Source organism: Phoxinus phoxinus (genome assembly GCF_949152265.1).
Source record: "Phoxinus phoxinus genome assembly, chromosome: 1".
NCBI lineage: Eukaryota > Metazoa > Chordata > Actinopteri > Cypriniformes > Leuciscidae > Phoxinus > Phoxinus phoxinus.
Window position 1 is genome coordinate 14,877,735 of NC_136876.1, and position 25,729 is coordinate 14,903,463.

General features: G+C 39.3%; 1 protein-coding gene across 3 annotated transcripts in view; it reads left to right on the plus strand.

Annotated features, from left to right (window-relative positions):
* gcgra (glucagon receptor a) overlaps window positions 1-17,224 on the plus strand; it is a 101,264-nt gene extending 84,040 nt beyond the window's left edge. For all 3 annotated transcript variants that reach the window (XM_079623427.1, XM_079623429.1, XM_079623428.1), the window contains exons 8-14: window positions 26-185; window positions 313-373; window positions 3,235-3,304; window positions 9,263-9,351; window positions 10,164-10,311; window positions 12,327-12,368; window positions 12,471-17,224. In XM_079623427.1, the coding sequence (XP_079479553.1) occupies window positions 26-185; window positions 313-373; window positions 3,235-3,304; window positions 9,263-9,351; window positions 10,164-10,311; window positions 12,327-12,368; window positions 12,471-12,833 (933 nt within the window). In that variant the 3' untranslated portion in view covers window positions 12,834-17,224. The remainder of the gene's footprint in view (window positions 1-25; window positions 186-312; window positions 374-3,234; window positions 3,305-9,262; window positions 9,352-10,163; window positions 10,312-12,326; window positions 12,369-12,470) is intronic.
* The last annotated feature ends 8,505 nt before the right edge of the window (window positions 17,225-25,729 follow it).

Consider the following 25,729-nt stretch of genomic DNA (forward strand, 5'->3'; position numbering starts at 1 on the left):
ACACGTCAACGTGTATGTGTTTCAGACGGTGGTCAGCTGCAGGGTTGCTATGGTGATGATGCAATATAGCATACTTGCTAACAGCTATTGGCTGCTGGTGGAGGGCATCTACCTCCACAGCCTTCTGGTCGTCACAGTCTTGACTGAGAGAAATTACTTCGGCATCTACCTGTGCATTGGCTGGGGTGAGAGGTTCAAGGCTTTTACGCCGTGAACTCATTAAAAGGGTTGAAGAGTTTCCTAATACAGAGCACGGCAGATGGTTTATGCCTCATCTCACAAGCTCCCTCTCTCTCTCTCTTTCTCCCTCAGGCGCCCCTCTGATATTCGTGCTGCCGTGGGTGATTGTGAAGTACTTGCACGAGAATGAAGAGTAAGTTCTCCGGAGCCACGTGGGATGAGTGTGTTTGCGTCGGGCAGACTGATGGAAGCCAGCGCTCGTGAAGCAGTCAGTGTGTTTTTGCGGTTGGAGAGTTGGCAGACAACAGTACTCTGTCACTGTAGCGTTTGTTTTATAACAAATCAAATACATAAATTGTGAACACAAGCTACCTTTAATCCAGATGTCAAAAGCTCTGATGCTATGCAGATATTCAGCTTCTATATGATAGATGAGTATTGAGCACTTTTATGTTCCTGCAACATCCACTCCTGCCGTTGGGTTTTGCCTGTAGCATTGTCCTTAAATTTCCACAGTGCATTGTAAAATCTTGTTCTGTAAATCATTCATTCAGTCACTGCTATTGTTGAAAGGGCTTTCAAGATGTACATTTATATTAATGACCCTTTGGGTCGGATGATGTACACTATATAATAGTATCTATTTCATCGATATTTTAAAACCTGACTGCATTACATAATTCCCATAAGTTACATCGCTATACATCAAATGTAAGTAGAACCAAAAACTTTAGATATGCAAAGATGGTGGATACGCACAATATGGCGGAATAAGACCCGCCTTCTAAATTAAAGAGCCAATCGCAGATTAGTAAAGTCATTGCGTCACTGCAGCTGCCGCTTCTCCAGCCTAAAAAAAAATCATTTTTTTGTCATGATTTGAGCGTTTAGAAACTAAATGTATGAGTCAGTTGTTGTCATTGGCGATTTCAAATATGAAGTTTAATCGTAAGCTTGGTGAACAGCTTTGAAGAATTGGATGTTTCCCCATTCAAAGAGATAGGAGATTTTGAAGCCCCAAAATGCATCTATCCATCATAAAAGTAATCCATATGGCTCCAAAGGCCATCGGAAGGGAAGCGATGCATTTTTGTGAGAAAAATATCCATATTTATAACTTTATAAACTATAATCACTGGCTTTTGTAAACGTCCTTATGCAAGTTGAGATCCGGCGGAAAAGTGACCTTTGACCTGACGCATGACGTAGGACTTAAGGCGGTGATCCACTTGTCCGTGCGATACTTCTGTCGCGCCACACTCCACTTTATTCCTATGGGTGACGTCAAGCGACTTTGACGCGCCCGCAAAGCATTCCGGGAAGGCGGCGCTTCAATTTGAAAAAATGCCGCGTGTCAAAAAGCTGTCCGATGCCCATCTTTATGCAAATGTATTCTGTTGAACGCGATGCGGCTATCCAATAGAAGCACGCACATGGAGACGGGGGGGGAAGTCTCTCGCGGGTCCTTTGTTCTAGACTGGCCCCTGTCTCAAAACCACGCCCATAGCGGTAAACTAGAGGAACCCCCATCAACGTACAAATGTGACACCACGCGACATTCGTGTCGGACAAGTGGATCAGTACCGTTACTGTAGGTGTACCGTAAGCTCAGGTGAGAGCAGAGGCCACGTTAGACTTCCCCATTGTTTTGGTCTTTTTGACGGACAAGATCGTAAAAATTCCATCATTCTATTATTACCCGTCATTTGAATTTTTATATTTGAATGAAAATAAGTAGTAATTAATTAATTAAAATTAATTAATTCAATAATTTTATAGGCTCTGTTTTTGTTCACATTTTCATTTGTATACACAAACTTTCAGGAGAAGTATAGGCTAGATTATGCATTTATTTACAAAGAGAAAGTTGAACAGAGACTGTGGGTCACTTTTAAAGATGTACTCAAGTCCTACTTAAGTGGGTCCAAAAACCCTTTACATTTCAGCTAATTGGATTTAATCAATTTAAAATATAATACATTTCCATTTAATTGGAATAAACATTCAGTTAAGTGTTTTTTACAAGGGATTGTCTACTTCTATTCGCATTCCTATACTTATTTTATCGCTCACCAGCAGGCACAGTGACGGAGATACAGTACATGTAAGCCGTGTAGGTTATATATCTTTAATGTGTCATGCTCTGCTGGGGTTGAGGAAAGGTTGATACTCTCTCACACTCATCACCCCGTCCATCCTGCTGTATTGGGCAGATAAAAGAATCACTCTTTCCTGTTGATAAGCTGCACATCGTCTCCACTCTCATCAGACAGCATGTCATCTGTCACGTGTCTGCGATGCTATTTGGTACCGTGCCGCTGCGTATATATGCTATATTTGTCAAAATATGCAGTATGCAATATAAAACAATGATTCAATGTCTAGTGTGATGAATGAACCAGAAGTAATATGAGCAACAACTGTAAACATTTTGTTCTTAATGCATTATTTAATGGAACTGGCAACAACAAAAAATTACACAAAATTGGAGTGTAAAAACATTCAAAATGGATTTACTTAAAAAGTGATAACTCTATGGTCTCACTGATTTACTGAACTAAAACAAATATGCACGATGGAGTCATATGACAACACATTAGCACAGTACATAATGGGCTGTGTTTTTACTAGCTTTTTAAATATTAAGCAGTATACAGTGCGTGTGCAGTATCCAGTAAAAAGTAAGCTAGTTTTTCTTTCTGGATAATATTTTCTTCAGTGGCGTTAAATGTACTTTAATTCTTAAGCAACTGACCCTAAAGCAAAAACTAAACCTTATATTAACCCTATAAGAATATGTTGTTATAGGTACACTATGTAACTTTTGGCCCTCTAGCGGATAAAAAACAAAGCTGCATGTATTTTGCAGGAAAAAAAAATAATTTTCAAAAAAATATATAGGCTATGTATGTATAATCAAGTAAACCTAAGTTGCCTCAGTCCAGTAAGTGTCCATAAGTGATTATTTTGTGTGTGTTGAGTATATTTAATGAACACAAGTAGGCCTCATTTGCTCATTTACAGTGATGTATTTGATCTCTTGTTGTTGATCAGATGCTGGATGCAGAATATTAACATGAAGTACTGGTGGATTATTCGCTCTCCCATCCTGCTGGCCGTGTTGGTGAGTGAGAGGCTCGTTCATGTCCATCATCAGCCTCTCTTAGCTGTACTTATCAGTCTGAGTCTCCCACATCCAGAGCCCTGTTAATGACACTTCACCTCCTGTGATGCCACTTTACCTCCACCCTTGAAGTCAACATGAAACCAAAATTGCTTTTTTGCCCTGATTATCTGGAGATTGGACAGGAAAGTAGAAGGAAAGAGTGGGAATGGATTCAGAACCTGCACACACAACATTACCAACACGCCTCTTTTATGTTGTTTTTGTAATCATTTAACATAATTTTAAATCAATCAATCAATCAATCAATCAATCAATCAATCAATCGATAAGCTTCTCATATATTTTTCGTCATTGAATATTATTTTCCACTCAGAAATGCTTGTTTTTACAACTTCAGTGACCCAGGGCCCTATCTTGCACCCAGCGCAATTGACTTTGTACACCGACTCATGTATCATTCCTATTTTGCACCCGCGCACAGCGGACTTTTCCCTCCACAGACGCACGTCGGTAAATTAGGGAATGATTTTGCGCTCGCGGGGGGCGGTTCAGCGAAAAGAGGAGGCGTGTTTCAGTGCAAACGTTCCCTGGTGCTGTTTTGCAGTTTGAGAAAACAATTCTGCCACTGACCAGGAAAAACCCAGTCTAAAGACAGTGGCGGGTTGCGCGATAGTCATATGGTATTTTAAGGGTGCGTGCTTGGCTATTATGTAGCGTGTGAACAACGCGCATACACTCTGATTCTCTAATATAAACAGACGCAGCAGTTTTCATTTTTGCAAATCATACATTATTACAAGGAAAAATATTAACACACGAGGGAAATCATTGTTGTGTCCTTGAAGATATGGAAAAATAGGCATAAATCTTACACAATACCCAAATTTTGCCTGTTTAACCGAAGCTAATTTGGGTGGGTTTCTCTCATCCCCATACAATGTCACTTGCCTCACTTCTCTGTCTTTTACGGCCCTGACTGGAACGTCGGTCTCCACGGCTGTGAACCGCTCTTGGCGTGCGCTTGACAAATCCGCCGTTATAATAGCAATCCGCCATGGAACAAGCGCGCCGGCTCTTAAAGGGAATGTGAGATGATGCTCTGATTGGTTTATTTCACGTTACGCCCAAACCACACCTATGAATAATGAAGCTACTTCAGACCAACCCATTTTAGATTTGCGTCGGGCGCAAGAGTCATTTATCCCGCCAGTAAAATAGCAACAGCGCCCGAGATCCGCCGAAGTTACTTGCGTTTCGCGTTTGATACTTGCGTTTCAGATCGTTAAAATAGGGTCCCCAGTGTTTAAAAAGAAAAGGGCAGGCAGATTTAGAAATAATGCAATAAAAAAGTGTGTAGTACTAAACCAAGTTGTATTAGTGTAATTCGGTGTAATTGCAGAGTGATTACCAAACAAAGTTACAAAACCTCTAATTATGAAGGAGTAGATGTATGTGCTGAGAATGAATGTGCTACAACACAAAACACGATTAATCCGTATTAGCTGTTTTTTATCTAGACTTTTAGCCCAGACAAGACTTGAGACTCTAAAGCCGATTTTCCACCGTCAGGTCGAACGGTTCTAAGAACGATAAGAAATGGTTCTGGAATTCCAATCGGAAGTGAGCATCCCTTTGTGTGAAATATCACAAACAAAACAAAACAACTTGAATTATTCTGTTAATGCGTTAACTTTAAAATCAATCGCGAGAATATGCCACTCTGGGTCACATGACCATAAACTATAAAATGACTATCTTGAAATGAATATCACATGTTCCCTTCCCTAACAGCCTTGTGGAAGGGCCCTTTGTATTCAGTTGTTCACTTTCATTTGGAAAGTGAACACCCATACAAATGGCGTCCCCTTCCTAAAGTGCCCTTCAAGGGTGCAAAAACACTGTTTTGAATTCACCCTATATTTCCACTTGAGCTTGGTTCGACACGGCACACATACAAACCGTTCTCAGACCGTGCTGCTAGAATTTTAGATGGAGTGGCGTTTCCACTCAGGATTGGTCACTTGTCTGTTGCCTGGCTGCCGTTTCTCTGTAGCTGGCTAAGCACGTCATTTGAGCAAAGTTAAATCAAGTCGATGATAAAATTAAAAGAAATATCTGGTCATCCTCCATAACACAGTCGAGTCGCTATTTAAATCTCATATCATCTGTAAACTTTTGCGTTACCAAGGCAATTTGTATTAAATTGCAAATAACTCCGTTATCAGCCCCACAGTGGAACATGAAACCATATCCGTATTGGCTGGGCCGCATCGGCACAGTATGGTACGTTTAAGCCAGCCGCGGCGCTACCATTGGGCCCGGGTGGGCCTGGGCCCACCCATTTTAGGTCCGGGCCCACCCATTTTGACCCAGTTCATCCAATAAGCAGCCAGAGGAAAGCTTTGAGTGAAAGCGCCAATCAGCGGCTTCTACCCCACGTGTGGACTCTTAAGCCTGCCCACAGGCTGCATCGTCACCATCAAGCGATCCAATGAAATGAATGACTTTAGCGCGAAAGCTTTTCAAGCAAGCTCAATGAGACAGACACATACAGTAGCTAATATGAAACGCAAAACAAAACAAAGCAGCTTATTTTCATTTCAATTCAGCAAAAAATGCTCAGAGGAGCTGGACCAGGAGGAGGAAACTCCGTCCTGCTCGGCCGCCCTTTCCCCAACAAGTCCTCCAGTAGCCACCCCCTCACACCAGCAAGGCAAGTAAGGTTAGGCCGCCCGCAAAGGCTGTCTGTATCAGGGATTAAAGTTCTCCGCCGCTACGACGGATTTCTGTTAATTGCAGGGTTCCCGCCTGTCCTAATTTTTTTTATTCACTTTTCATAATTTTAAGGCCGTAAATATGCTTACGTTTCTCAAATAGTGTAATAAATGTCTTAATTTCAGTTTGAATAGGTCTTAAATTAAGGAAAGATGAAGTGTAGCCTATTTACATTACTGAGGGGGATGTGATCAAAGCCTGGAGTGGAGCGAAAACACTTTCCTCTCTCCACTCTAAGCGTTCTGTAATCACTCAGCTCTGACTCCACTCCGGGTTTTCCATCCCCGTACACGGGAAAAACTGCTCCATGTTCAACTTCACCTCATTTTAAAAGTTATTCAAATATGTTTGTTTTTTATCTCATGAATTTCTGAATTTATAATAATATAATATTTATAATATTGTATGTAACGGTTTGGAAAAGTATTCTACACGTTTAATAAATAGAATAATATAGCAGTGAATGCGCCTAGGCCTAGAGAAATGCACATTTGGATTAAGAGAGTCTGTTTCTATTCGTATTGAATAGTTGTGCATTGATTTGTATCGAATTTGAATTTCAAGCTTTATAGCTAGTCTATTTAGGATATAGAATGCCTGTGAAGTAAAAAAAAAAACATTTTATGAGACACGCTCCAGTTAATGTGCAATCCAATGTCGCGCCGGCACCTCGTCTTGATTACATTGTCGGCTATATTTGCTTCTCATTTATTAAATCTAGGCAATTATTTTATGAAACATAGATTAAAATTAAGATACAATTTATACAAAACGAAGAGTTTTATTTCTCATGCCATTTAATCATGTTTTTGCGTGCATATACGCACTGTAAACCCCTTGGGTAGGATTAGGGGTGCGGAGTGCCTGCCTATTACACGCCATAAAGTGCGTACCATATGCACGCGAAAACTGTGTGTCATGCGCAGGCAAAAAAACCAAAAACATTTTTGGCGTATAAATGACACGAGAAATACAATTCGTGGTAGGCTATAGATACGATCATACGCACTTTCATTAGAACGTGTTGCGTAGGTAGGCTACGTGGTCGCTGTCCTCAGAAAAGCGCTGAAACGGAGATGAAGGGGACTATTTGGCTTATTTTAACTGGCCCATCCAGTTTTCTGGAGGCCCACCTACAATCAAAATCCTGGCGCCGCTACTGGTTTAAGCCACGAGAACGCTTTGGCCTGACAGTGGAAAAGCAGCTAAACATTCACTCAAAGTCCCTCCTTGATTATCACCACCTAATAGGAAGAGTCTTAGATTGAATCAGTGAACCAATTTAAACGATTCAAAAGATTTGAGTCACTGGAATGACTCAAAGTCCACAATTTTAACATATACAAACACATGCATTTGGCACACACGGCATGGTGGATAATTTAGTGGCACTGTACAGCAACATTAACGGGTTAATTACCTAAAAAATTATTCATTCTATCAATTATTCATTCATTATGTCATTTGGAAGACAAATTAAGATATTTTTAATGAAATCTGAGTGATTTCTGTCCCTCCATTGAAAGTCTGTTCAGCCAAAACTTTAATTCATAAAGAGATCATAAAATAAATCAATAGGAATCGAGTGGCTCAATCCAAGTCTTTCTGAAGAGACATGATCCCTATATATGTAGGCCAGATTTAATTTAGTTTTTTTTTTTGGTCATATCTAAAAATTGTTTAGGATAGTTCTAACATAGAACGCAAGCGTACTTGCTTGAAGCGCGAGAACAAACCTCAATGGTTCTTGCACATGCTTAAGATTCCATTTAACAAATTTAAGAGCACTTTAAAATAATGTAGCTATTATTTACTAACCATTGTTAGCATTACCTAACAAGGACAATGATTATTAATGATTATTGTTAACATTAGTTGCTTCAAATATTACTGTTCATTGTTATAATATAATATTAACAGATATAAATGTTGATTTTAATAATATATTGGTAAATGTTGAAATTAACATTACTAAGATTAATAAACTCTTTAGACGTATTGTTGATTGTTAGTTCATGTTAACTAATGTAGTTAACTAATGTTTACAAATGAAACCTTATTGTAAAGGGTTACCAAATAATGTATGTATCAGGGAACAAATAGGTACAGAGCCCCTATAGGGACATGGTGAAGGAAAACAATCTATGAGATGCGAGGAAAAATTATGTAAATGTTTTTGTGTTCTCTTACTAATGTCTGCATTCCCCGGAGAAAGTTTGTGTCCGCTCGCAAAATGTTTTGCATTCAGACAGTTTCTTGGAGAGATGCAAAAGTTTTGTGAGAGAACACAAAAGCTTAGAAATACATTTTTTCCTCCCATCCAAAATTTTTCCACCACCATGTCCCTTTAATAGGCATGATTAGTCTATATTAAAAGCAATATAATCACTAAACAAATGAAATTTAGTTCTGTTCTGTCAGTCCATTTTAATTCAAATTCATGAACTGAAAAGAGGCTATATTCTTAAATTCTGAATTTTGCCCATATTCCTTATTCATAGTACGAATTATGATATTAAACGATATTACTGTGACTCAGGCTTGACTGTATTATTTGACATAACAGAAGGAATATGAAGAACACAGGAAGGTTAAATGTTTTATGCCCTGCGGTTTCCATTTATGCTCACGCCGTCACACCCATACATTGCATTTGCTTTAGCGTTAAACAAAACATTCAAAATTGAAGTCATTTCCATTATGCACAAAGCATATTGCCATATAATGTCGACTCTCAGTAAACCAGGAGGCGACTACACGTAATATGGTTTAGTCTACAGCTATGATTTTAAAGAATCGGCCTCCCCTACTCCAGAGTCTTATTTCCACATGATTGCGGCAAAAGGCGCAATACTGTGTCAAATTGTCTGGCATCCATAATGCTCACATTGGCTGTGAAGTGCAGATGAGCATTTAGCAATGTGCAGTGATGTTTCTACATAACTGTTCAAGTGTTCCTGTTGTGGGCAGGAATTCCTATGTTTGAATTCTCATAGGGCTGGACTGTTCGTTCTGCTATTTCCAGACTCTGTCAAGCATTGCTGACTTCCTTCTTGCCAGCCCAGTCTCTTGTCTTGACTCATTTGTTGTGCTGTGAGGGAACTGTTGTGTCAGTTTTGTCCTGCTAATATGACATAATGGTCTTAACCAGGTCATTATGACGTTTTCTTCTCTGTTCAGATTAACTTCTTCATATTCATACACATCATCAAGATCCTCGTGTCCAAACTGAGGGCGCACCAAATGAGATATACTGACTACAAGTTCCGGTGGGTGTCCTGCAGTTTAAGGGTCAGTTCGCCCAAAAGTGGAATACCTGGTATTATTTATTCACCCTTATTCCAAACCTTTTGCTTCAGAGAAACAGCTTGAAATTTAAGTTGGTTATTTGCTGAAAATCTCAAATCTCCTTCAATTCAGAGCCTTCAAACATTTTGCATCACAATTGGTTATGAGAGACTTGAAAACCAATGGCATTTGCAAATAGGATGTGATGTGTTGACGCAAAATATCCACCATTTTAATAATTTGCATGCAAACGTGATCAAGATGTGAGACCTGCAGCATATAGTCAAGGGATTTTCAGTCTTGCATTCATATGTTCATTGTTCTCTAATGTTGGTTAATGGTAACATGAGATTAAAACATATTTATTTATTTTTAGTAACACCGTGTCCACACCGGATTGAGACTCTACACTGGATGCAACAAAGCGACCGTTGCAAATCCATTTGTCCTTCTTGACAGAAGTAGTGCATAAATGTGTCATGTCGGTTCGCGCTGCATCCAGTGTATGTTTATTTATTTTAATTTCACATTGTTTAAATATTAGCTTTTCACCAACTCATGAACCTTCTGCAGTTCCCTCATGAACCCCCCCCGTTTGGAAAAACCCTTGTATAAAACATTTAGTACATTCTTCAAAACAACAGTAAGACAGAAAGGTTTGGAAAAATATGAGGGTGAGTAAATGATGACAGAATTTACATTTTTGAGTGAACTGTCCCATTAAGCATTTGCGCAATATTGTGTGTTTGTTTCCAGGTAACCTGTGTATCTTTCTTTTCTCTCTCCTTTTCAGGCTTGCTAAGTCCACCCTCACTCTGATCCCGTTACTGGGGATCCATTTGGTCCTGTTTTCGTTCGTTACTGACGAGTCTACCTCACATGGTGCTCTACCCCTGCGCCACACAAAGCTCTTCATTGACCTCTTCTTTAACTCCTTCCAGGTCAGAAAGCCTTAATACACAATCACTCTTCCTTTCTTTTTTGCGCATTTTCAGTGGAATGACAGGACAATGAATTGACTGAATTGCGTTCAATTCAAATCAATTCAACACAGCCACACAACAGAGCAATTTAGCCCAACAAATACTGTTTTCAGGTGCTGTTACTTTATATGAATAAATATTGACACCAAATTGAATCTATTGATTATATAATATGCTGTGTAGAGCATTCTCTTTTACCATTAACCAAATTAATGAATCTATTAAATATAATACAAATATGTATATTAAATACAAATGATCTGTGTGATCTGAATATGTGAATAATAAATGTGAATAATAAAATCATTTCCTAAACCTTGACTTTTTTTCCCAATCCTAGCCACTAACACAGAGATCACACGAACAGACAAACAAACAGCTTCCTGAAGACAAAGAAGCTGATAATGTTCTTTTTAGACGCCCTTATATAATCTGCCAGTGCGACCTGTGACGTCACCCATCTGCGGTTGTCAATCAAGATTGGTGTGTAACACACGTGCTTCAGACACCGGCTCATGAGGTGCATTCCCATAGTGTCAACTCATGCCACAGTGTAGAGTTCCACTTCTAAATGAAACTCGTACAGCATTTATATGGATAATTGTATTATTACGTTATTTATCTTACAATTCTGTATCTTGTTTGTCACCTCAATTCAAAATCAGGAATTTAATTTAAATTTAATGCACTCTCAATTAAATTATGAATTATGCACAACAAAAAGATGGATAACAAGCTCAAAGCTCAAATGCAATAACAAATAAATAACAAACATTGTTATGTTCTCGATATGCGAGAGAGAAATCGCTTCACCTTGCCAAAATCTCATTTAAAAACCCATATCCTGCAAATCAGCAATGCATTCAAACATCCCCTAATCGGGCAGCAGCTTTGAAAAAAAAAAGTGTAGCTTATTTTATTGTGTCAGGACTAATTGCTTTGAGAGAGCAGGCGCTACAAATTGGCTGACTAACCCTTTGACAAACTGATAATGACACTCAAGTGGAACACAGCTGCAATGCGTTGAATTTGTATCATCTGCCTGAAGGAATTGCCCTGATGAGACTTTTCACATGTGTAAAGATTCAGAGAAAGAGAGAGAGAGGACGTAACGCTTGACTGTTATTTATCCATCTGCAGACACTTCATGCTTATTAGCTTTTGAATATTTTGCTGCAGATTGCACTAACTGAACCCTAAGTCTCTTTCATATTGTCATGTTTAGCTCATTTGCGAAATAGACTGATTGTTACTTTTATAGATTTTTGAAAGCACTTTGTTTTTATTTACAGAATGTTTGACTATGAACAACCACAGAACATGATGTTTAGTTGGGTTTTTGCTGTAAAAAAAAATAGTCAAGCTACCACTAGTGTTAGTGCTAGTACTGAACTAGTCGAGCTACACCTTGAGAACAGCTTGAATTGCTAATCCAGGCTGGTTTATGGTGGTTGTTACAGTAGTTCTGGTGTAAGTTAGGGTTAAGTGTCGGGTTAGAGTCGGGGTTTGGACTATTCGATAGGAATGTTGCCCTCACCCCCGTGGTTTGTAGCTTAGTTTATTGTTAGTATGACCTGACCTTTCAGCAGGTTGTGCATTTATACCATACCACCTTGTTGTTGGTGTGTCTTAAAGTTGGCATGAAACGAAAGTTCCGATGAGTGAAACACTTCTCGAACAAGAAAAAAATGATTTTGTTCATGGGGAATTGATTGGATGGTTGTGGTTTGCTATTGCTGCGATTTCAAGTGACAGGTCATCCTGTCGTTGCTCCAGTAACCACGTCATCAGAGAGAAGAAGAGATGTTGCTACAAGAGGGAGGGGAAGTTATTTTGATTAAAGACAATGAGGGCACATGAATAAAAAAAATATGATGTGCAAGGATTTAGAAAAAGAAAAAAATGTGTTTGTCAGTTTTGATTTTATGGTGACTTTAAATTATTTGCTTATTCATGCTCTGACATGTTCACAGGGGATGCTGGTAGCAATCTTATATTGCTTCGTCAACAAGGAGGTGAGTTCAACTCTTTTCTTTAATTTACACAACCTCACAAAGGTAGTTCTGGATTCACAAATCTAATTCCTTTCCATTCTGTGCATCTTCTTGATTGGTCAGGTTCAGTCTGAGATTCTGAAGAAATGGAGACGCTGGAAGCTTGGGAGGGACATTGAGGAGGAGTACCGCCACACTTACAGCCAGACCCTTCAGATGAAAAGTGGCAGCATCCTGGTCCATTCCTCCAACCACCCTCGGCTGCCTGATATCGCTACTACTACCTCCCGGCTTGGGAGTCCAGAAGAGAAGCAGATGTTGGTGTCCAACAACCAAAATGGTATGGGTACTGGGCAGGGATGCTTGCAGTTCACCTCCACACCCCAGGATGGCTCCACCTGCAGTTCAATAACAGAGGAAATAGTGATGGTGGACAGAGGAAAGTGTTGTAGCGTTCAACAGGGCAATGTTGAGAGAAACCTGTGAGATAAAGTAGGTCTTCAGGTGTCTCACTGAAGACCCATGGCCCGACCACTCTGGCTTCATCTGGCTGAGGGCCCTGAACCCTTAGCCCTGGCTGGAGCGAGAGGCTTGTGTATGTATGTGTGTGTCCCTGGCACCCGTGTGAGTTTGTGAGAGCGCTGCCCTCTCTGAAGCTCAGCAGAAAACTCATGTTACAGAAGGTGGACATATATTAAAAAAAGATTTGCACAAATGTACATGCTATCAAACCCTTTGATGAAAACAGAGTCTTAACTCTAGTGTTATACAATATAGGTGTCTGTGATGTTGATGATTTAGTAGAAAAAAACCCATCTGCACCGCAGGGTCCAAATGGAACCAGCAAAGGTTCAGCAAAAACATCTACAACCAGCGTCTCTGGATGGACAGAAAATTAGATATACACTTACCTGAACTCATCAAAAACTTAAGCAAACCGGTTAATGCGTTACAGAGTGTGTGAGTTTGGACTGAACCAAAGGAACCCTACACAAATTTCCATACAAGTTTATGCTAATTTGGGGCAGGTGGACCAGCTAAGCCATGCTGTCCACCTGCAAAAAAATATTTTGGGTGAAGCTGATTGGTCAAGGACATTCTGCTGGTAAAATTAGTGAAAAAGCCTTGTGGTGAAACCAGCACACCAGCATTTTTGTTTGCATATATTTTGAAATCAATTGATGCTTTTGGGTACACATAACAAGCTGTTTGTGTTTAGTTTCATTAAAACCATCTTTGAATTTGTTAGAAATTAATTGCCAAGGCCCCGTATTGCCCATGTGCCTTTTTCTGTAGGTCATAGACCCCAATATCAAAGCAAAAAAAGACAAAAGCTGCTTTTCCACCGTTGGGCCAAAACATTTTTAAGAATGGTAAGGAACAGGTCCAGTTATATTTCACTTGAGCTTGGTTCAACACGGCACAATTACAAACCGTTCTCAGACCGTAATTCTCAGCACGGTTGGCTAGAGTGCATGTAGTGACGTCGCCACTCAGGATTGGTCACTTGTTTGTTGACTGGCTGCTTGTTAATCTGTAGCTTGCCAAGCGCGCCATTTGAGCAAAGTAAATACAAGTTGATAATAAAATTAAAAGAAATATCTGATAATCCCCCATAATGTTGTTGCTATTTAAATCTCATACCGTCTGTAAACTCTTGTATTACCAAGGTAGCGACGGACGTGTTTGTATTATATTCCAAAGAGCTCTGTCATCAGCCCCACAGTGGAAAATGAAACCATAAAATGGAACCATAGAATGGAACGGTTAAGTAACAAGAACGGTTTGGCCAGACAGTGGAAACGCGGCTAAAGATTGACCAAACAAAGTAAGTGAAGTACAAATCCATCAGTCACTGACTCAATCTTCAGAGATGAAAGTTGCTTAAAGCAGATTCTGTATTGTGAACTGGACATCATGCACACAATAGATGAATGTGCCACTACTAATCACTATTAATGATGTGCTCCCTTCAAGGAAACATGCTTGGTATACTCAAGCGTGCAAAATGCAGCCATACTGTATGTAGAAGACTTTAAAGGGTCTGGGTCAATGCCTTAATGGAGTATTATGCCAGATCTGATTCCCTTTTGTCAGTGGTCAGAGGAGATGACTGTCTACAAGACATGTACAAGAGTCAGTGTTCGTTAGCAACTGCTTCTTCTCTCGCATACTTCTCAACTCCCAATAGGCATTCAAATCCTTTGCCATAGAGCTTCGGGATGTGTAGGAGGAACTGAGAGGACGAGAGCGAGAAAGCAAAGACAAAATTTAGAACAAATTCCAACCTAAGACATCGATCAAAATGATTCCTCACTCAGAGGATGGTTTAATGCTCAGATCAAGGATATGCCATAAAAATACGCAACTGCAAGACACTGAAATGAGGTTGCTGCGAAGGTTAAGTGTGTAATTTCTTTGACATTAACACCACTAAAACTGTTTGTTTGAGTGGCCCAACTGGGACATAAACGACATTGATTCAACCAATAGCTTGAGTTTGGGGCGGGACTCTCTGTCTGAACCATAGGGTCAAGTTTTGTCTGGTCAATATCAGCAGTTTGCTCCTGCTGTTAGATCCTGTAACTACATCTTTATGAAGGAGAAAAGCTCTTTTTCTCATTGACGGCCATTCAAACGAAGCTGTGTATTCTGACAAAATACATTTTTATTGTAAATATTTTATTATATGATAGTTGTAGAGAAACTGCATTTAAGAGGAATGAGAATGCTAATGAATGAGTTTCCCCTAGATAGGGAGAAGAGTTTGAAATTTGTCATTTTTGCAATTCTGTTTAGTGCCGATAATGGCGTATAAATGACATACTTCACCTTTAAGGACAATGAGCAGCTGATGCCCCATATTGTGGCATTTGTGTGCATAATGATGCACATTTGTATTTTCTTTAGATCATCAAACACATGATGATCATGACGACGATTATCGCAGATACTATGTGGGGCAATTTGCACAATTTTAATTTATAATTGTTGTAGATATTGGTAAATGCCTGTTGAGATTTGTAATGACTTTGTTTTGTGGTGTCTGCTATTTGTGCACATGGTGTGTATTTTGTGCTTGTGTGTGCTTTGTGGAGTATAAGAGAAATATTTAGGTCCCGGTTTAGTGTTCGGCCAACTAAGAAGAAGAATTGCTGGCATTTTTTGCAACACTCAAGACCAATTTGGCTTTTGAGTGAAACTGGCTGAGATAAATCAGTCCTTCTGTGTTAAAGGTGAGGTAGCGGTGGCTAATTTGTTGAAAGACTCTAGTACTTACAAAGTGCTGAACAGTAGAAAATTCTGTTGATATTTTGCCAAAAAGGGAAATACTTTACCGCCACAAGGGATCAAAGGCCATGATCTTATTTGCCTGATGTTGTCTGCCAAAGCAAAACAATCCTGTTGAATATTTCAAACTGATTTTTCAAAATTGGCATCATCTAATGTTATCCAAGCATGTGAGTAATCGCGGAAGTCAATAAATCATGCATGCATGGGTCTGTTTTCTATTTCCATGTGAGCGTAAGCCCTCTGTTTCTTTCAGCCAGACTGAAGGGATGCCAAATTCTTCAGTGAGGGAAGCAAAGTGCCTGTTATGCTCATCTATCTGCATTCAAACTTCAGACCCTCTTGGAATGTCTAGGAATGAACTTGCAAAAAGTATCCCAGGAGAACCAGAGCCATGCTTTGGATGCAGAAGACATGGAAAGCTGAATCTGTGTAACAAAACATGCATTTTATCAATTGAAACCGATTAAGCCTCTGAACGGTAAAGAGGTCACATCAAAAAATGAAAATATGTTGAAAAAGTCAATATTGAATAGCTTGTATAGATGTAAACCGTTTGGGACGATATTGGTCACATGACACATGAGGATCAATGATGTAGAATATAATATTGATATTAAATGTGTTGCTCACACAAAATTGCCATACTGTATGACTTCAGAAAGCTTCATGAACAGAGCACATGACATATGGACTAATTTTTATGGCGCGTTATACTTTTTTAAATATAAATTGTCATGTGTGGAAAAGGGAAAAGAGCAGCTTGGATGTTTCGTATAATGTCTAATTTTGTGTTATATGAAAAATGTGGGGTTGGAATGTCATCAGCATTTTCGATTACACTTTATTTTAAATTGTCCTTGTTACAGTGTAATTATACATTTAAAGGGATACTTCACCGCTGGAAAGATGAATGTGTATTTAAATTGGGTAGTCATTAATGTAGTAGAAATGTGAAATTATTTTAGAAGTTGGTGCCTTCTAGTCTGAGAAAAGCCAGAAAATTCATTTCTGCTCCCAGACTCCCAGAATGCACTTGCTTCGCTGCCCTAAGAGGCCACTCCCAAGCCACGCTGCCGGTTACAGAGGGCAGTATCGGAAGGTTTGATACAAATAGGCTACTAGTTGACTCCAAACTGAAAAGACGCCGTTTTATCGTGAGTCTCTGTGACGAGTTAGTCCGCCCCAGCTCGAGTCTGCGCGGGCTCTTCCTCCTGACGGCCGGGCGGGTCTCGCTCCTCTGCTGCAGCGGCCGCCTCTTGTTCCTCCATCATCCGCAACTGTTCCTCACTGTATTGCAGCTCGTACAGGTAACCACGAGCATTGGACATGTCTGGCCGTGATTTCGAGATCGCCCAAAATGTCCGGGATTCGGCTTTTGCTTTTTACAGTCGCCATTCATTATGTTTACATTATTACATTATTTGACACTGACACGTACGTGCCAGCTTTGCAGGTCATGCATTCTGCTTCACACGGATCCCGACCGAGACGAAAACACATGAATTTTCTTAGCAATGCTAAAACTCACATCCAGTGGGCAAGCTACTTGTAAAATGTAGTGAGCTGAGCTAGCAGTTACTCTACATTAAATTCAGCTTCACTACACTGAAGAAAATGTAGCAAGCTAAGCTACAGTAATATGGCAAAAGTAGCTTGCTACATCTAAGCTATTTTGTTCTTTTTTAAACATCATAGGCAGGCATACTTTATCAGTTCAATTGTTTATTCACAAACTGTTCCAAACGAATTTGAAAACAAAAACATAACTATAACAAAACCAGGTGTCGAGAGTGTGTGCATCTTTCCATTAAGCAAATTTCTCATGTCACCAATCTCAATCTCAAGGATTGCGATTGGTGGTGTCCACGTCCGGAGCAGAATGTGGTGGTAATGCACATAAAAGCTGGTTGTATGATTTTTCACATTCCAAATTCTTTTTTTTCTTTTCTTCTTCTTTTTTTTCTGTAGGCCTATTCTGTTTATATATATATATATATATATATATATATATATATATATATATATATATATATATATATATATATATATATTTGGACTCCCATTTTAATGGTTAAATTAAATTTTACAAGCATGTCTAATTAATTAAAACCATGAAACTTACAACAATTTAACAATCATCTATTAAAATATTAAAATTAATCAAATTTAATGATTTAATTTCATTGTAATAACCAATGATTTAAAATGTAATGATTTAAGCAAAACTTTATTCAAAGGTTAAACCAACCTTTTATTTTGACGGGTTGCTGTGTAGACCTTTGAGTCTCTGTGTGTTTTTATGATTTGACAATAGTTTTTCTCAAATCAAGCTAAAATGCTGCTGAAGTGATTTTCAGAGCGGCTGTGTGGATAAATTAATGCATTAATGTCCTCATATAGCCTGAAAACATCGCGAGCGTCATGCATGCCTCAGTGTGTGTTTGAGTGTGTGGTAAATGAAACCGGGCGTTCATTCTGGATTCCGCGATTCTGTCCATGTTTTCCGCATCGCGGGAATGAAATATGGTCCTATGCTTGCCAACCGCCGTAAAAAACATGAAGAAGTCATCGTCACTTACTGATTCAGGATCAGTGACTTAGCAGTTTTATTTCCGATTTGAGCTTGAACTTTTAGAAATGCTTGGGAAAATGTAGCTTGTGTGTAGTGTGGACGCTACTTGATCTACTTGATCAAAAAAAGAGCTTCGCTACTGAAAAGCTATTTGATTAAGAAAACAGCGACGCTACCACCACGCTACTGAGAAATGTAGTTAAACTAGTAGCTACTTGTAGCGACGCTCAACACTGCCCAACACTGCTCACATCAACCGATCACTTGTTTAGCGTTCCTGTGAACACAACATTCAGATTCACCAATCGGAATGAATTGAGTCCGATTGAAACAAAAGGTGTGCATGCAAACATAATGAACGGCGACTGTTGAAAGCAAAAGCCGAATCCTGGACATTTTGGGCGATCCCGAAATCACGGCCGGACATGTGCGGGAAAAAGAGGACGTATGGTCACACCTACTACTCAGCTTTCTCCACAGAGCAAGAGCCTGTTTGCTTAGCTTCCAAAAAAGATGGCTGACACTATTTGTACATTCTGTGAGTGAGATCCCTCCCTCTATGGGCGGGTTGAAAACATGCGTAACAGCTCCTACTACTGGCTGTAGTCTCTAGACTCTGGCCAAAAAATCCTCCGATGACACAAAATGACGATTCTTGCTACATCTGAGGATTTTTTCCAGACAAAAAATATCGACATCTCTTGTCTCAGGGGTACATGAGGGAAGGAAGCATGGTAATTTGAAAATACTACGGGTTTCTACTGATACAAAGTGTAATGCTAATCGGTGAAGTATCCCTTTAAGTACTATGTGATATTAATATCAAACAATATGTATTTTACTGTAGGGTTATAGTTATGAATAGGGTTTGGTTTACAGTTATTTACATATAATTATGCATCATTTACTGATATTTATATAATAAGTGCATGTAACATGTAACAAGGACACTGTAAAATAAAGTGTTACCGAATTTTCCCTTTTGAGCTAACTTTAAGGTTTGTTATTGCCAAAATTCAAAAACAAAGATGCCAGTATATCAACAACAACAAAAAATAATCTTGCAAAATATATTATGATATCCTGTTTGCCCCTGAAATACACTCTATTCTCTGACTGCAGTGTCTGGTGGAGTGTATTGTGAATTCCTCGGTAAGGATTCCCCACAGGTTTTTTTTTTCTTTTTTTTTCACAGTGTTGGGATTTTATAGCATACACCTCAGCTACATTGCAAATGACTGATGCAAAACAATAAATTTAGAGCGCTCCCATTATAATCAAAGACACAACGAACGGAAACGAACAGTGTGGAAGCGTTGCTCATTGTAACGGGTGTGCTCTAGTTTTGTGTTGTGTAGCTTGCTTGCTTTGTAGGTCGGCTGATAGTATGGCTGGCCAGACAGGGAGTGTAACAGAGAAGGCCTGCCATGCTGTAAATTAAAATATGTGCTTGTGTAATGTTTTTTTTGGATTAATTATGATATGAAGATGGTGAATAAATAAATTCAAGTAAAAAAAGTTGTTGTGTTTTGTCTTTCACTGATACCAAATCAGTAGAGAATGTCAATCGTACCGAATGCTGTCATGGACAACCTTTCATTGTACCTTTGAAAGATAAAAACGTATTGACCCTGTCAAGTTATCATTAGCACTACAAATAAAATTAGAACTATTTAATGTTTTGGTGGATTGGTGGCAAATTCGTATAAATTTGTATCATCTCATTCATAGGTTTTCGTACAATCTGTTTACGCACACCTGATGGTTATGTTTATGGGGTGGGGTGAGGGGGTGAACCTTCATGGTTGATTTTTTAAACATGTACATTTCCATGCAAATCACATCGTGCAAATTCATACAACTCATAAAACACTTGAGGCTGGTTTGTACTGTGAATTTTGGGTTAATAAAGCCTCTAGATGTTTAGCACTGTTTGAAGGTTAGTTTAAAATTTGCATATAGGCTTCATATAGTTATAAAACTTGTAAAGTTATAAAAGAGATTAGATGATTGAAGTTTATTTAAATGTGCAGTAAGTGATTTCTGAGAATCACTGTTGAAAGTGGATCGGACCGGGAAGCAAAACACACTTGCAGCCAATCAGCAGTAGGGGGCGTGTCACTCATGATGTGGAGGAGAGAAAGTTAGCCAATCAGCAGTAGGGAGCGTGTCACTCATGATGTGGAGGAGAGAAAGTTAGCCAATCAGCAGTAGGGGGCGTGTCACTCATGATGTGGAGGAGAGAAAGTTAGCCAATCAGCAGTAGGGAGCGTGTCACTCATGATGTGGAGGAGAGAAAGTTAGCCAATCAGCAGTAGGGGGCGTGTCACTCATGATGTGGAGGAGAGAAAGTTAGCCAATCAGCAGTAGGGAGCGTGTCACTCATGATGGGGGAGGAGGGAGAGTAAGCCAATCAGCAGTAGGAGGCGTATCCACTCATGATGGGGGAGGAGAGAAAGTAAGCCAATCAGCAGTAGGGGGCGTGTCACTCATGATGTGGAGGAGAGAAAGTTAGCCAATCAGCAGTAGGAGGCGTATCCACTCATGATGTGGAGGAGAGAAAGTTAGCGAATCAGCAGTAGGAGGCGTATCCACTCATGATGGGGAGGAGAGAAAGTTAGCCAATCAGCAGTAGGAGGCGTATCCACTCATGATGGGGGAGGAGAGAGAGTAAGCCAATCAGCAGTAGGGGGTGTTTCACTCATGATGTGGAGGAGAGAAAGTTAGCCAATCAGCAGTAGGAGGCGTATCCACTCATGATGTGGAGGAGAGAAAGTTAGCGAATCAGCAGTAGGAGGCGTATCCACTCATGATGGGGAGGAGAGAAAGTTAGCCAATCAGCAGTAGGAGGCGTATCCACTCATGATGGGGGAGGAGAGAGAGTAAGCCAATCAGCAGTAGGGGGTGTTTCACTCATGATGGGGGAGGAGAGAGAGTGAGGGAGCAGTGAAGAAAGACTGTAGAAAGGGAGATGGCTGAGAGACATTACAAAAGAGAAAAGCTCTGAGGAATATCACTGGAAAAAAGAAGGGTTATGATAAGGAAAGACCTTTAGGACCTGCATTATTTTAGAAAAGGTTTCCAGTGCTGAGACTGAGACCTGAAAACGAACTAGTGGTCCTGACAGAAACACACAATTACGCTACTGTGAACATCAAACTTTCAACAGCATATGCATTTAAAACTGCCTGACGAAATGTTGAACCCACAAAGAGGTACGGGGCTGTGAAGCTTTGGGAGTGTTGATGAACTTGATCTACTCCATCTCCGTCGGTGTATGAATGTATGAGTGAATGGGTGAATGAGAGGCAAATTGTAAAGCGCTTTGGTGGCCATGGGTCTATGAAAGCGCTATATAAATGCAGTCCATTTACCATTTACCATTTATGTTTTGATCAACGTTCTGCATTCAAACCAGGCTTAATCTTTGACAAAACTGCAATTTTCTCAGCTTTTTTTTCCTAATGAAACATACCTGCATTCAAGTGTTGATACAGAAGAATAGATTAAGCTAGAATATTGTTTGTTTAAATGCAGAGGCTCTGGTTTTATTTTAATATATATTCAATGTTTACATATTGATACAACAAAATATTGTAGGGGCCATGACAGTTTTGTGAAAATATAAATTTTTTTAAATGTTGGCACTGACTGGAAAAACTTTTTTAGAAAACGCTGGCAGGGATAGAGTTAAGGTGTTATTTTTCCACTGTCCAATCAAATGAAGGGAGAGGCGGGCCTTCCGTTGTAGTGATGAAAGCTGCAGTTGCTTTGAACGCCCGGAGAGTGCGATGATGGAGGATAAACTTGTGGAGCTCTCGCGGGTTACCAGGAGCTTAACGACTTCACGGACCGTAACTACCAGTTAGTAAGTTAGTTAATAAAAAGCTGATTTGACATTTACTTGACTGACAGGACAGCTGTTTCAGTGGTTGCCTAGCAACATAAAAAAAACGCATCACACTGCTTGTTCTGTGTGATGGGCCAGTGCTGTGCGCCTCGCGTTTTCAAACCTGAAAAACGCGTTTGGTGTGATCGGGGCCTTAGGATGTTTCAGCTAGTTGTTAAGTGTGTCCCAAGCATAATGTGTTGATTTTCTGAGTGGCTGCTTGGCAGTTGTTAAGAGAATCTTGGTGGTTGCTAAGTGGTTGCTAGGGAGTACTGTTGGTAGGGTGTCCTGGATGCTTGTTATAGAACTGCTAGGCATTACTTTGCTGTTCTGAGTGGTACGGTAGCTACATGAGGGGTTCCTAGGATGTTGGTAGTGTGTTCTGGGAGAGTAGGGTTAGGAATATTGGAGACAGCCAACCCAACAACCCAATCAAATATTTATCAACACCTAGAAAATGTAGCCCACCATGTTCTAATATTCTCAGTACAGCGAGTGCTGTAAACCTGCCTAAACAAATCCTGTGTTTGGACTGGGCTGGAGTGTTAAGCGGACATGAATCCATTCGGTACATCAGTGCTTGATTTCCTAATCCGTTTATTTATCTCAATCCTCTTTAAGGCCGTAGGCCAAGCTTCTGTCCTGCCTTTAACAAAACAAACCTGTCCGTTTCACCATAGGCTTCCCACCTCTACAGCTTGGTTGTGCTGGGGAAAGAGGCACAGCATGGAAAAACAGACGTGTCGAGGTGTTGATGCTCTGGAGAACTGCTGTTGTTCTTGTGTGAGACTGATGGTGGAATATGACCTGATAAGGGCATTGTTATCACACACTGCTTTAAATGCAAGCATGAATCATAATTTATCATATCACCACACTGGTTCGCCTTACATCGTGATATATGATTCACTATTAGAGGCCAATGAAATGCGTGAAACACACAGTCGTCTGATGTGGTGTGGCTGGGAAGATCTTTCATAACTGTCTAGTTAGTCTTTTTTGTGTTTTCAAACCACACTGTTTGTTTGCTTCTATCCTGGCAACTGCACTGCTACTCAAGAGTGCTGTAATCCAAATGAGGTGGTCCGTTATCGAGCGATCCAGTCCACTGGGCCCTACATCATTTCCACACTATTCATCATGCTCTGGTGTTTGTGGGCAGATGTCACTTGGAACAGGATTGCAGTCGCTTGAACTATATGCTTGGATTAAGGATTCGGTACCTCATGCCACAAATGTGTTCAAATGTCATTACATATGAATGTCATTACACAACAGACTAATCATTATAAAAATGAGGAAACCGCCATGTCAGTGACATAAAGCATTTATAGTGGTACTGTCATGGCTTTTTTAGTATTTTAATATGTTCTTCTTTTAGGTTCACTTTGAGTGGACAACAACAAACTACAAGCTCATTGGGAAAACGTGCCTCTTGTATTTTTGCACTACTTTTTATTAAAAGTAGTGGCAGTAAAAAAAAAATATTCCTTTATACACAAATGATGAATACAGGTGCAAATTATTTATTATGAAAAACTATACTACATGACTTAAACATGAATGTCCCAAATGTGAGTTTTGCCATTTAGTGATGTACCAATGAGTGGGCAAATGTGCAGATTTTGAAAAGCCCATTTTGATTTCAGTTTGATTTAAGAATAAGCCAGTATCCAAAACGTTAAGTAATGCAATAGTTCACCCCTTGCCGGACAAAAGTGGATGAATTGACTTTAACTGAAATCGTTGTGTTCACACATTATGCACTTAAGTAATTGGTGCTGATTAATCTCAGTTATCTGTGCCTTGATGAACAAGGCTTTAAACGCTTACTTAGAGCTGTTGTTTACATCTGTAGCTGCTGGTAAAAATAGCATTAATACGAGCAGCTCCATCAAACGATATTGGAAATGGCGGTGTGAAGTGCAATTTCCATCCCTTTATTTCTTTATGCTCATGACGTACAGACATAATTGTCAAAAGTCATAATGACAATGATAGAGGGGCAATTTTATTTCGTCTATAAATATTGCTCATAATGGGACCATTGCTTCCTCTCAGGTTGTTATCAGTTCCATTAGAGCCTAATGGACTCATTCATGATGTGATTATGGGGCGCTTCTTACACAAAAAGCTCTTAAACCTCTTTCTCTGAGATAAACTGGACTAATTTGACTCTTTGTTGATAAAGTTAGTGGGCTGAGTATGTTCTGTTGTGTTGGTTGATTATTAATTGTAAATTTGCTTGATATCTGGTCCCTAGAGAAATGTCAGTGACTGCTGTCATTGTGAGGTAATACCATAAGCAGTGTGTTGAATGCATTATTGTTCATTGCCACTCCAGTGATAGTTTGTACAATGACTGATTAACAAATTTATCATTGTAACTCAAGTGAACATGAGAGCAATACAATAGCTAATGAAATCTTAACTCTGATCCAAATAGTGACCAGACGTCCTGGTTTACCCTAGACACTACACTAAAAACAATTAATTGTGCCAACCAACAGCATTGTTTATGCCCACACCGTGTGTGTTGTTTTAGCACTAATTCACAAGTTGTACACTGTTAGACATTTTATTGTATTTTTGCGGTAACTTACTGGCAGCACTATTGCCAGTAAGTTACTGTAAGTTCCACTTTACAGTAGCTTACCTGTAAATGTGTTTTACGGTATGATGCCCTTACTGCAATTTTATTTTACAGTAAGATGGCCTTACCGCAATTTCATTTTACAGTAAGATACCCTTACTGCAATTTCATTTTACAGTATGATTTCCTTACTGCAATTTAATTTTACAGTAAGATGCCTTACTGCAATTTCATTTTACAGTATGATTTCCTTACTGCAATTTAATTTTACAGTAAGATGCCTTACTGCAATTTCATTTTACAGTATGATTTCCTTACTGCAATTTAATTTTACAGTATGATGCCCTTACCGCAGTTTCATTTTACAGTACAATACCCTTACTGCAACTTATTTTTCATTTATTTTACACTATTAATGCTATTGAATTGAATAAATTCCAAAAAAGTTACTTGAGTTCATGTACATCAGCATATTTATTATTTACTATCACAATTAATTACATTCAATTTACTTATTGTAATGCAACATTTAAAAGAGAAATTCATGCATAACAAATAAAAGCAGATCATGACAATACGCAAAAAAATGTTTGTTTTTTTAAATCAAGTACAAAATACACTAACAGTTCTCAGCTAAAACAAGAGGAAATTACATCAAAAGGAAATGGCACCCACCTCTCTACTAATCCCAAATAAATAACAATATACATTTGTATGATAAAGAACAATACAACAAAAGTTTACAAATAAATAACTGATCTGAGGAATGGTGCTGCTTTTGCCCCCAAAGCTTCCTCTCCTCCAATCACAGCAGATTTACACCCGATCATTGGCGTCAGGTGGCAGCAATTCCTTTCTGCTTATGGGAAGTAGAGAGAGAGAAACAGGGAGAAAGGGGAAAATAAATAAAAAAACAAAACAAATACATCCTTGGACGTAACACACTCAAACAGCAAGTTCTACAGATTGTAGCACCAGCACCAGATTTGGTAGCACCGCACATGTAATATGAGCTTTATCACCGTCTTTCTTAC